General features: G+C 40.9%; 1 protein-coding gene across 4 annotated transcripts in view; it reads right to left on the bottom strand.

The window, feature by feature from the left end:
• The window catches only part of slc18a1.S (solute carrier family 18 member A1 S homeolog), a 53,504-nt gene that overhangs the window by 21,277 nt on the left and 18,252 nt on the right, over window positions 1–13,975 (bottom strand). The window contains exons 1-3 of one of the 4 annotated variants that reach the window (XM_018254044.2): window positions 3,967–4,133; window positions 2,595–2,702; window positions 60–193 (exon numbers count right to left, since the gene is read on the bottom strand). In XM_018254044.2, coding sequence (XP_018109533.1) covers window positions 60–174 — 115 coding nt within the window. In that variant the 5' untranslated portion in view covers window positions 175–193; window positions 2,595–2,702; window positions 3,967–4,133. Of the gene's footprint in view, window positions 1–59; window positions 194–2,594; window positions 2,703–3,966; window positions 4,134–6,827; window positions 7,010–13,975 lie in introns of those variants that run through there. The other 3 variants (XM_018254042.2, NM_001085945.1, XM_041587495.1) reach the window with 3 other exon arrangements.

Raw genomic sequence — 13,975 nt, 5'->3', positions numbered from 1 at the left:
TAACCTCTAAACTGCATTTTATACATGCCATGCACAGGCCTAGAACACATGGAACATACCGATAATAGTGAACAGAATGCAATCCACAAACATAGCCACTGCAATCACGAAAAGGATCGGAGCCCGGGACTCCCAGGTTTTCTTCAACCATTGACATGGGGAGCACCCTGCCATAGTGTAATGTATATAGGTACTAAAATGAACATAAACAAATCTTAGCACAAAGAAACCAAGTATTCAAATAGATATTAAAACATGCAAAAACTAGAAAATGAGAATGAATTGTAGATTGTGTTTGAAAAATATTGTCTATATTAATACTAAGGGGCAAATTTATCAACATTCAAATTGAACTTTTTTGCAGCAATTCGAAAGTCTAAAATTCAAATTTTCAAAATTTATTTGGCAACTTAAAGCTGGCAAGGTCACTGTAACATAAGGTATCCCAAACTCAGAACTAACTCCAAGGACCCAGTCACGGCTCACGCTATGCCTATAGCAGTTGCCTTTGGCATCAGGAGGAGCCCTCCGCTACTCAGATGCCACCAGGACTTAATGTGAGAGGACCAAGGACCAAGGAGAGAGTTCTAAGCAGGCTAGGAAACCAAACATATAGAAAGGATGGGGGAACAGGATGCCATAGAAAGGATTATGTGAACAGGCAGGGTCAATACCAGATGGGCAATTGCTGTACTAAATCAAAAAACAGACAGACAAGTCAGGGACAGGCAAGTATCAAAACCGAAATAACACAGCTAGAAGTCACACCCATTTCACCCAAACCGCGATGATGTCACGCGGCGCACACAAAAAGCCGAGTTAACCCATAAAAAAACATAATTATGCCTCTTTATAGGTCCCTGGTGAGGCCTCATCTGGAGTATGTAGTGCAGTTTTGGACTCCAGTCCTTAAGAGGGATATAAATGAGCTGGAGAGAGTGCAGAGATGTGCAACTAAATTGGTTAGAGGGATGGAAGACTACAATTATAAGGGTAGACTGTCAAGGTTGGGGTTGTTTTCTCTGGAAAAAAGGTGCTTGCGAGGGGACATGATTACACTTTACAAGTACATTAGAGGACATTATAGACAAATAGCAGGGGACCTTTTTACCCATAAAGTGGATCACCGTACCAGAGGCCACCCCTTTAGACTAGAAGAAAATAACTTTCATTTGAAGCAACATAGGGGGTTCTTCACAGTCAGGACAGTGAGGTTGTGGAATGCACTGCCGGGTGATGTTGTGATGGCTGATTCAGTTAATGCCTTTAAGAATGGCTTGGATGATTTTTTGGACAGACATAATATCAAAGGCTATTATGATACTAATCTCTATAGTTAGTATAGATATGGGTATATATAATTTATGTGAAAGTATGGAGGGGTATGTGTATGGATGCTGGGTTTCATTTGGAGGGGTTGAACTTGATGGACTTTGTCTTTTTTCAACCCGATTTAACTATGTAACTAGATATGTAACTACCCGAACGCCACGCAAACCGGGATCGGTGATGAGAGGCTGCAGGCGGCGGGCTTCCCCGCTGCCCCACTAGACCACCAGGTACTCTTACAGTCACGTAGAAGTCAACGGTACTTGTTTAGCAAAATTCATGCTAATTTTTTTGTCATTAAAATTGATTCTTAGAATGTGATTTCACTGCATACATGTTGTTTTTGACGATTGTACACAATCACATTTATTATTATTATTTATTTTTATTTGTTTATTTTTTTTAAAGCAGGGGACTGGTAAATAGTTTCCCCTTTTATCTTTGAGTCCCCTCTAAAGTTTGGCTTTAAGGGTCCCCTTAGTTCATAGAAGGAGAAAGGGTCCTTTTTTTGGGTCAAATAATGACCTTTAGAGTGCTCTGGTTTAGCAACAAGGCGGCAGTATATATAGACTCTCCTAGGGGGAAAAAGTCAAGAAAGGGAGAGTGGGACACCAGACCAATTTAGGATATAGTAATTGTTAGTTGTCTCCGATTATAGGTCTCTTAGGACAGATAGTTAGTTCAGAACTATTTAGCTGAGCAGCTTGGGCTCCACCTAGGAGTATTAAAGGGACTAAGTTCAGGGTAGCATAGTTGCCTAGAGAGGGAATAAGAATGCAAGGCTTAGGGATTAGATAGTTCTACCTGAGATCCACATAAAGTGGAGTTCTAAGAGAAGGAACGAGAACTCCCAGTGCATTGATTTGGTCCTCTCTAAGTGTACTATAAAAGTGAATGCTCTGCTCACAGATTCTGTATCGTGAGTATATGATGACTTATATTACTTACAGTCTATGCTACTCTGCAGGCCTGGACTGGGAGTCAAAATAGGCCCTGTCATTCCAAGTACACAGAGGCCCAAACAGCCCCCTACCAGCCCACTATATGGTAACTTTCTATGGAACCATACAGCAGCCCCTCTGGCATTTGCCAGAACCCACAGATTGCCAGTCCGGGCCTGCTACTCTGTGACCTCCACTGTGGATTGGTTCCAATAAAAATGTTTCGGGTTAAGTTATAAGAACCACAGGCACCCATTCTTGTGATACTCTTGTGACTGCCATTTAACAGTACCCTGCCTCCAATATCATGAATGAAAGTCTTACCTCCTGTACAAAAGTTCTGTAACAATATAGCATTTGTCCTCCTCCAGTTAATATGAGATGTGCAGCCAAATGGATTTCATAGTGAAACCCTGTCAAGTGCCTGTATCACTAGAACAGAGTATGCATAAATCACATTACTACCCTTCCTCTCAAATTACTCCCAAAGTGGTTTAAATAATGTAAATAATGTAGAAAGACTGAAAGAACCAGTCAAGATGATCTTTCCAGCATACTTACAGCCTATGCTACTCTGTGACCTCCACTGTGGATTGGTTCCAATAAAAATGTTTCGGGTTAAGTTATAAGAACCACAGGCACCCATTCTTGTGATATACCTAAGACTGCCATTTAACAGTACCCTGCCTCCAATATAGTAAGGGCTTGTGCTGGGATATTAGTCCTCATGAGCAAGTATATGGTAAAGTTCATAGCTCCGGAGAAAGCTACAACTCCAATTTACTATAGTCTTGCATATAAAAGAACATGAAAATTACAAAAAAAAAAAAAAAATGTACAATCAGAAAAGGGAAATGTGTTTTAATGTTCACATTTGCATTTTGCCATGATTCCTGTGCATCATAACAAAAATAGCATTGGCAATGTTAATGAGATTACAAGTGAAAAGATCTTATGTCAAAGTGAATAAACCTGCTCAGTCAGACATAACCATAAAATGACAGTTTTCCAAATTTGCAGGGTTTTTGTTTTTTTGGCCACAACTGCATTTTTCAAAAAATGAAAATATATATTTTTTTTTTTTTTTAAAATGTGATAGTGAGGAAAAATCACTGCAAAGCACAAATACAAAAATGAATAAACATGATAATAATCAGGCCTTTGCACTTTACTAATGCAGCGCTGAATGGAGAGTAATTCTTTCTTTCTCATAAGGTTTGTATCATAGCAAAATTAGCAGGATTTTGACCCCAAAAGAATTGTATATCACCCGGGATCCGTTATCCGTAAACCCTTTATCCAGAAAGTTCTGATTTACGGAAAGGCCCTCTTCCATAGACTCCATTATAATCAAAAATCAAAAATGTAAAAAATGATTTCCTTTGTCTCTATAATACTAAAACAGTACCTTGAACTTGATCCCAACTAAGATATAATTTATCCTTATTGGAAGCAACAATAATCTATTGGGTTTATTTAATGTTTACATGATTTTCTAGTAGACTTAAGGTGTGCAGATCCAAATTACGGAAAGACCTATTGTCCGGAAAGCCCCAGGTCCCAATCATTCTTGATAATAGATCCTATACATGTATATGTATATATTTCTTTTTCTGTGAACTTCCTTAAAAAGGCTTTTCCCTCTTTCATACTTTCTTGAATAAAACACTAGACACAAAATAATAAAGAGTCTTACCTCCTGTACAAATGTTAGTGAAGTTCTGTAACAATATAGCATTTGTCCTCCTCCAGTTAATATGAGATGTGCAGCCAAATGGATTTCATTGTGAAACCCTGTCAAGTGCCTGTATCACTAGAACAGAGTATGCATAAAGCACATTACTACCCTTCCTCTCAAATTACTCCCAAAGTGGTTTAAATAATGTAAATAATGTAGAAAGACTGAAAGAACCAGTCCAGCTGATCTTTCCAATCGCTTCAAAGGGCTGTTTAATTTGCTTGTAGAACTGGGTTTTGAGGCAGTAAGGCTTAAGCAGCCAGCAGCAGGGGCGATCCTTGATCCTCCGCTGCCTGAGGCAGCAGCATTTGCTGCCCCCACTTCCCCCAGAAATTCGCTCTTAAAGTACCAGGAGCAGCATTTTTGCTGCCCCTAGTACCTAGTGGGGCGCTGCCGCCTGAGGCGAAGCACCCCTGGCCGGCAGGGAAACTTCCACCAGGAATGTATGCGTATATTATGCTTAATATGGAACTTAAAGTGCATAATAAAATGCATTACTGAGCAAAGTTCATTTAACTTTACACCTGACTAAAAAATACACATTTTAGGGTCTTACCCAAATGAGAAATCAAATCTGGCCCTGCCCAAGTCACAAGCCAGTGAGAGCTTTGAAGCTACTACTAATGTAAATGAAAAAAAAAATCAAATTTTTGTAGCTATTGCACCTTCTCTTCTCTAATGTGAATAATGAAACAATCTCTTGAGAATAAAAAAGAAAGTAAGCTATTGTCTAACTTGCTATCAGTGAATGCCAATATAAAGTGTAAATACTTATATACTTATAGCTATAGCATGCTTATCATTACACAATATGCGCTCATAGGCATGGTGGTGCCCTCTATTGAGGCATATTCTAATACAGAATCAGAAATAGTAGCAGTGAGTAAAAAACTTTTACCAGTGTGTATGATGTGTAGTAGCTACTATGCTTCCTGGGTTACTTTTGCCTTCAAATTTGTTCTCTGTTCCAAAATAGACATATTTCCTTATTTACACTCTCTCTAGACAGGGAAAATGATAAGGAAACAATTTATGTGCCATATACAGTAGAAGAATGTCTCAGCTCAAGTTCTATAGCAATAATGCAGTTGTCAATAGCATACCCCTCTAATCATGCGATAAAAGCCATATAGATCTTATTGCAAACCTAAAGTCCTACTGCCACTCCAAAAAAGTTGTCAGGAAGACTTTCCAACAACATACCCATATAATGGCTTTAGTTAGGGTGACTGTCAGGGCTCAGCAGAACAGCCCCGGGTTGAGCTGACGTCATCAGCGCGCTTTGGCCAGAGTCTCTACGCCAGCGCCTGTTGTTGACGCGTGCGCATGTTCTGATGCGCGCACGCATTCTAACGCCTGCGCACATTCTGATGCGCGCGTACGTTCTGACGCATGCGCACGTTCTGACGCAGGCGAGCGTCCTGACGCAAGCATGAATCCTGAGGTGAAAAGGCTCAATGCGAGGTGATCGTCTCTACTGACACTAAGCGTTTTGACTTTTGATGATACTTCTGATTACGACTATGGCTTGTTCCTGACTATTCTTCTGATTATTCCATGGATTTCTGTGATTGCTACTTCTGATTTCGACCTTGGCTTCTCCTGACTACTCTGCTTGTTCCTGACTTTGTCTCTTCAATTGCAGATAAGTGCCGAGTCCTTATTCACAAAACTGTTATTTCTGCGGGCTCAATTGGCACTCCTGCTATTCCTTATCTAGGACCGTCCTGTACAAACCCCCAGGGCGCAGCTCAGTGGGAAGCGTGGGGGAGGCTTATACCTTCAGACTCGCCTTGATACCTGACAGTGACAATACTGAAAGTGCTCATAGATTTTTGACATTTTCTGCAGTTCCTATCCCATGTGACATAAAAAAAGTGGTGCTTGGTTATTATGACATGTGGTTGTGCTAAATGGTGGGAAATTATTTAAATAGAATAAATAAATAAATAAATACATACATACATAAATAATTGTTATATTCACCAGGTTATAGGTGGCAATTTTTTAAAAACATGAACAAGGAGAAAAAACTGTTGAAAAAGAAATGTGCTTAATTAAAACAATAAAAAAGGACGAAGGACCCAATCCCGACCATTGATTTTTAACAAAACAGCCCCTAAATGAAAGTTGTAGATAATGAAAAAAATTAACGTTCAAAGCCTTAAGAATGATATAGTTACATAGTTACATATAGTTAAATTGGGTCTAAGTCCATCAAGTTCAACCCCTCTGAATGAAACACACCATCCATACATATACACTCACATAAATTACATATACCCATATTATATATAGGGATCTGTTTACAATTGTCAGAAAAGATTTGCCCAACCCTTTAATCTCCAGTGGCATTTTTCACTTGGGTTTAACGAGTTGGAAGGTGTTACATCTCAGAGCTGCTGAGAGTAGTTAAACATGTTCTGCGAAACTGGAACATTCATCAGCTATAATAAATGTGTAAATTCCTTAACATTAGCAGTCAGTAAAGTTTACATAATTGGAACTGCTAGAATTTCTTCAAGGTTCCTGAGTTTAGTTTGGTAAATATTTTCCTTAGACTTGTAGGGGCATATTTACTAAAACTCAATTTTTTTAATAGAACCAAATGAAACTTAGCTCCCAAATACAATTTGCCTTAATTGAATCTGAGAGAAAAAAGTCAGTGCAGGAAAAGTCACTTGAAAAGCCTTAATTTTTTAGATTGTCACACAAAAATCAGTGTTAAAATTATTGAAAACTTTGATAATCACGAAGGTCCCTTACAATCTTTAAAATTAAACATTGCATTAGGGAAATAGGATGAGCCAGGCATGTACCTTTTCTGGCTCATTCCTCTAGGCTGGTCCCCTCTCTGGCCGGCGAGCAAGTCCTTTTTGCGCATACACATAATTTTCACATGCTGTCCCGTTTGCACGAATGCATGCGTGTCCTTTTCGCGCATGCGCTCTCCTATTGGGCGCTGCAACAGGCCAGGATCCCTAGGGTGCCTGGAAGGCCTGGCCCAGTTCTGCTTCCTGTTTTGCAGTTCTGTTTCCACTGATTAGTTGCCATTTAGTAACCAATCAGTGACTTGAGGGGGATCACATGGGTCATAACTGTTTGCTTTTGAATCTGAGCTGCATGCTAGGGATCAATTGCAAACTCACTGAACATTTATGTCCCATGTGGCGTCCTTATAATCACTGACTAACACAGAGTTAGAGAGCTGAAAAGCAGAAAGTAGTGTTCTGGCTATTATGTTAGACATCCAGTCACTCCAGTCTTTATACATTACATTTTTGGCTAAAATTTCTAATGGCAATTTCTCACTAAACATCACCATGCATTTTCTGACCTTCCTTTTTCAGACCTTCCATGTTTACTAACCTGGTCAAAAAACAATTATAATTTATTTGCAACTTTATTTTTAAAAAGAGCTGATTTCCCCATTTTAGATTTTTTTTACTGATTTTGTGGTGGGGTTTATTCCAGCAACCCTTATTAATTTGAAATATTTCTAGACCACAGTTAGTTAAAGGAGTTGATACAGGTTAGAGTTTTGCTGCTGTGATCTTACCTGAAATACACCAACAAAGAATTAGCAATTGTCTCAGAGAAAAGTCTTGTAAAAACAAGAAATATTTGTAGCAGGAAGACAAGCTTTTCTCAGGAAATACTGTGATTACTTTACATCAAGGCATTTTAAAACTAGTTGCTAATTATCATGCATGTTTTCATTTACCCCTCCAGCAGAAGTAGAGAATGTTTCTTGAATGTTTCTATGGTCAGAATCTTGTAGGTTTTAAGTGACACACCCAACCCCTTGTTTTTCTTTGAATATTCTCAATTTAATGACATTTTAGTTTAATTTTAGTGAAAGCTTTTGGTTTCCCAGTTTTAGTGACCTACGAGATTTTGAAATACACAAAATAATGTGATGTCCTGGAAGCACACAGTCTCAAAAAACCTGTTGGAACAAAAAAAGGTCGCAATTGGCTATTTTTTGCACTTTGCACACTTCATGATGTGTTAACGTCATATCAGTTGTTATGTGAAAGTGGATTATGGACAATTGCGTTGTTAATAGCTAAAAAGATGAAGATAAAAAATGGCAAAATAAAATTTAGGGATCCATAGGATTAAGTTCCCCTAAGGTCTAAATATCTCCACATGGTTGGAAATCCCCTGTTGTGGCCAGCTAAGTGTTGGACTTGTATCTGTCCCAAGTACAGTGAGCCCTATTAATAAATTTGGCCAGGCGGCTTTCTCAATGGCTTTTACAGTTGAGAGGGCACATAGAATTCCGGGGAAACCGCCACCTCCGGGGGCCCCTCCAAGTTAATTGCACGCCTCCTCAACTATCGTGATAGAGATGCTGCGATATCTGAAGCGAGGAAGGCGGGCGAGCTCATGCATGAAAATCACAGAATTTCGATATATCCTGACTTCTCCTCTGAGGTACGGAATCAACGGGCCAAATTCACCGAAATAAAGGCAACTCTACGTCAACGTCACATTCCTTATGCCATGATTTTTCCGGCTCGATTGAGGATTACTGACAATGGAAGAACCCATTTTTACTCCTCGCCTGATGACGCATTTGCTTGGTTGGAGATGAGACCTCGTGGAATACAGCAACGGGACTGAGATACTGTGTTCAGGACTTGAACTTACTTTTACCTGATTTGCGCCTTGGTCTGTTTTTTTGGAGTATCGGGACTTGCTGGTCTTCATATACTTATGACTTTATGCTGTGAATGGCTCAGGCACGTTTACTTTAATAAGCAGCGGGACAGGTAAAGGCTCTAAGGTTTATTTTGTTGTAATGTTACATATTATAAGCACAAAATATTATTATGCTGGGTGTATCCTCAAAAAAAAAAAAAGAGTTGGATAGGCAACTGCGACTGCTCGGTTGCCCCAAGAGCCGTACATATGTATGACCTTCACGAGGAAGCTTCTCAACCTCTTGCGGTCACTAACCTCCACTTTAGTTTAAACCAGGGTTTGTTGTTGGGCACTTAAACTCACCCTGCTGATAGTATGGAGTGGGTGGGGAGGGAGAAGGTTAGTTTTTGGGTGTTAACAAGTTCGAGCCATGGTGTCCTTTCTCTAAACTTCCTTAAGAGTATACAGAGCTGTAGCAAGCATATCATTAAGTTAACCTGCTGCAATGATTTTTGATTTTTCACCAACAATGGCTACGGTTAAATGCTTATCGTGGAATGTCAGGGGTTTGGGTGACATGATTAAGAGAAGACTTGTATTTGACTTCATACGGAAAGTTAAGCCTCACCTTATTTTACTGCAAGAAACTCATTTGCTGGGGGGTAAGGTATTAGCACTAAAGAGGCCATGGATAGGGTCAATGTATCACTCCCTTTATTGGAATTACTCCAGAGGGGTAACTATACTGGTGTGCAAGTCCTGCCCCTTTGTGCTGGACAAGGTGATATCTGACGGATATAGTAAATATGTGATTATACACGGGACATTGTTGGGCAAGAGAATTACTCTGGGCAATGTAATGTTCCTCCGCCATTTGCTGATGGGGTGTTACATGACTTGATGGAGAAGATACTCACTCTCCCACCTTCATCTTTACTGTTAATGGGGGATTTTAATGCGGTGGCTAATCCGGATTTAGATGAACTGCACCCCCCAAGAACGGGTACCCCTGCTTTTAATAGGTGGTGTTCACTGTTCCACTTAGTGGACCTTTGGCGGGCTCGTAACCCTTACGGTAAACAGTATACATGCTACTCACAAGGCCACAATAACCTGTCCAGAATTGATCTGGCCTTAGGCTGTGCGGAACTGAACAAATTGGTGCAAAGTGTGGAAATTCTTACCAGAGGGATTTCGGATCATTCCCCCCTACTTCTTAAGCTGCAGGTTTCTGTTGAGCCTATAGACAGAATCTGGAGGTTGAGTTCCTACTGGATGCAACATGAACAATTAGCTGAGACAATTCATAATAATATAGAATCCTTTATGGCGCTAAATACAGATGAGGTCCCCCTTGCCACAACCTGGGACGCTTCAAGGCTTATATCAGAGGAGAATATATAAGTAATATCAAGGCATTAACTATAACTTTTGCAGCAGAAATTGCTTCCAAATCTCATGAAGTGTTAGAGGCAGAAGCCACATACGTGCGGCAACCGAATGAGTCTAACCTAAAACTATGGCAGACTAGTCAAAGGGCTCTGTCATTAGCCCAATTGGATATTGTGAAAAAACAAGCCCTGTATCAACAAGCCAATGTCTTTGAGCATGGCGACAAAAACGGGAAACTTTTAGCTCTGCTGGCTAAAGATGACAATATTTCCATAGCCATTCCAGCAGTAACGTTAGATACGGGAGACACTGTTTCTACTCCGATAGGAATCAATACCAGATTCGTAGAATACTATGCAGAATTATATAAAACTAAGTTGACTGTATCTCGGGGGGAGATTTCAGATTACTTGGAAGACACTAACTTACCCAAACTAGACGAGTGCGCCTCCAACCTTTTGGCATCTGCCATAACTCAGGAGGAGGTGGAGAAGGCCATTGCTGCTGCTCCGGCTGGAAAAACTCCAGGCCTGGATGGCATACCAATGGAATGGTATAAAAAGTATGTTAAGCAAATTGCTCCACTCTTGGCACAAATGTTTAATGGGGTGCTTGAAGGGAAGCATTTACCGGCCTCGATGAGGGAAACGCTAATTGTCCTGATCCCTAAACCGGGCAAAAACCCCCTTGACTGCTTGACTGATCGCCCAATTTCCCTAATTAACGCTGATGCAAAAATATTGGCGAAAGTATTAGCTTTCAGACTCGCAGTACACCTTCCTAATTTAATTTCCCCTGATCAAACAGGGTTTATGCCAGGCCACACCACAGACACCAACATTAGAAGGCTATTCACAAATCTCTCTATTGTACATGATAATTCGGGTAATAGGGTAGTGGCTTCATTGGACAACGAAAAAGCTTTCGACTCGGTAGAGTGGGAATACCTTTGGTCTACCATGTCACAAATGGGAATTCACTCCAGTTTTACAAAATGGGTTAAAGAATTGTACTACCTTCCAGTGGCGAAAGTGAGAACTAATACTAAAGTATCTAACACATTTCCTATTTCTAGGGGTACGAGACAGGGATGCCCCCTCTCGCCTCTTTTATTTGCAATTGCCATGGAACCCATGGCCTGCCGTATTAAGCAGTCCCTCATGGCAGAGGGTTTGAAGATTGGTCCCTTAAGTGAAGTTATTTCTATGTATGCGGAAGATACCCTCTTGTACCTAGCTTACTCGGATAGTGCCTTGCCCACAGCGCTAAACCTAATAAATAGGCATACTGTAAACTCGGGTTTGAAGATTAACTGGTCCAAATCGGTACTTTTCCCCATAGACCCTCTCCGGACAAATTCCCCCACACATTTACATGGCCTGCAATGGGTGGACTCATTTAAATATTTAGGGGTTTGGATTCACAAGGACCTCACACGATTCGTGGATCTCAATGTCAGCCCACTTCTTAAGTACATAGAACAAAAAACGTCTCCCCCTAACCCTGATGGGGCGCATTAACTTGTTTAAAATGGTGATTTTACCTAAATTGACTTATGTCTTTAGGCAGGCTCCCAACGGAATGCCAAAAACCATATTTACTAAACTAAACAGTCTTATGTTATCCATGTTCTGGAATGGGACCCCTCCTAGGCTGGCCTTGCGAACGCTGCAGTTGTCGACAAACTTAGGGGGCTTAGCAGCCCCGAACTTATTTTTTACTATCTGGCATCACAGTTGGTGGTGGCTCGTCAGTGGGCAACTCCAGATATTACTAATGCAGCAACCTTATTAGAAGCTCAGGTAGTGGGTTCTTTGGAAGAGCTTAAGTATTTACTGTACAGGGGTACTAAGTACACTAAAAAATGCTCCCCTCTTATGAGAGCGACAGTCAGAGCCTGGAAAACTGCTCTGCAATTCTTTCCAAAAACGCAACTAATTTGCTCGGTTTTCACCCCGTTGTGGCGTAACCCACAACTGCAACACCTGCATAGTGTGCCAGATCCACTGGTGTGGACCAGATTTGATATTAGACTTATTGGGGATGTGATAGAGGACGGTAACTTATTACCGTTCCAAGAGCTCAAACTAAAATTTTCACTGCCTAACTACATGTTTTTTCGCTATCTACAACTAAGACATGCGATGGAAGCTCAATTTGGGAACTTGCCCATAGATACACTGCCACAGATCTTGGAACTGGGGATTCACTCAACAGAATTTAAAAAACCTTTGTCTTTATTCTATGTACAATTACTGAAAGCGGGGAGTAGCAGCCTTGACCGCCTGAGGGTCAAATGGCAAAAGGACATTCCCCAGATTACAGAGGAGAATTGGGTAGATATTCTTGACACAACATTTGACGGGATTGTCAGTAGTAGGGATAGGATGACTCAGTTAAATTACTTGCACAGAGTATATATCACTCCCCAAAGACTTCATAAGTTTAAACCCGACCAGATACCAAAGTGTCCTAGATGTAATTATAGTCCTGCAGACTTTATGCACATGGTGTGGGGCTGTCCAGTAGTGCATATCTATTGGGAGAAGGTGGTGCAGATGATCCGCATAAAAACAGAAATCGTTCTACCACTAGACCCTATGGTGCTAATACCAAACCAGATGGAGGTATTACCCCTAAAAAGAGCGCACCAGACATTGATGTCAATCCTTTGTATGTATGCAAAAAAACTGATAGAGATGCACTGGAAGTCTCCAAAAGGGCCTACCTTGCAAATGTGGGAGCAACACATTGAAAAAAGTATTCCATTATATAAACTGACATATATCAAAAGAGGTTGTCCAGAAAAATTTCAAAAAGTCTGGGATCTCTGGATAGATGACGATCCTGAGGTGGAGCCTGCTTAAAGAAATTGCGGTTTTTCCAGGCTGCCCATAGGAGTTTGCAGGACTCACATGGCTGACATATTCGGAGGGTGGGGGAAAGAAATCAAGCAGGATAGGTCCTTACAACTCATCCTGATATGTTTTTCAGTAGCACTGTACTCTTGGATAAGTATGGGAAGGGGATGAAAGAAGACACCATGGGAGTTTCTTTTTGAATATACTTGTTTTATTTTATTTTAATATGTAATTGTTAATATGTAATAAAGACAAACTGTGTTACAGACTATGTACAAACAAAGACCAATATGATGTCACATGCTTACTATGTACAACTGCATTTGTTTGTTTAATAAAAGAAATGTTAAAAAAAAAAAAAAGTGCAGTGAGCCCTGGCAGACTCCAGATTTGCCCAGAAGGTGTCACTGTTGTGCATGGAGTATAAAAAGCTGAGCTGCCATTTGCTCAGTGCTTCTTTCAGTTTCACTTCAGCAACGAGTGAATGAACTGCAGCAATGATGTAATGGGCTAAAGGACTTGGGGTACAGGGCCCCAAGCCTGGTGAGCTCGATCATGGAGGGTTTAGAGCTTAGAGCCAGCTGCAAGACTGTGACAGCAGCTGCCTGTGGATGGATGCTGATTTGAAAGGGGGCCTGTGAGGTGCTCGCACTTCAAATGAGTGTTGGAGCTGTGCCCTGAAGAATAAAGCAGATTTAGGATTAGCTTGGGAGCCCAGCCTGAGGATTGAGTCACTGTGGATGCCTGTGTCAGCTCTCTGTGAGCCCCCGGTTAGTCTGCCTGAGGGAAGGTAGTGAAAGGCTCCAACGTGTGTCCCCTGTGTGAGGACAGGTCTTGTTTGTGTACCTGCTACATGGGAGCAACTACCTCTGTACAGCAGGAGAGGTATTTGGGAAGGTAATGCTACCTGGGGAAAGTTAAGAGAAAAAGGGACTGTGACTCTCTTTATACACTCGGAGTGGAGTGTGGTACTTTGCCTTGGGAAAGACTGTACCAGGCTTGGATTTACCACACAGGTTCCCCTGGGGGCAGGAGGGATATTAATATGTGATTGCATTTTATAT

This window comes from Xenopus laevis, chromosome 3S (assembly GCF_017654675.1).
Source record: "Xenopus laevis strain J_2021 chromosome 3S, Xenopus_laevis_v10.1, whole genome shotgun sequence".
Classification (NCBI taxonomy): domain Eukaryota; kingdom Metazoa; phylum Chordata; class Amphibia; order Anura; family Pipidae; genus Xenopus; species Xenopus laevis.
This window is presented reverse-complemented; position numbering and strand designations above follow the sequence as displayed.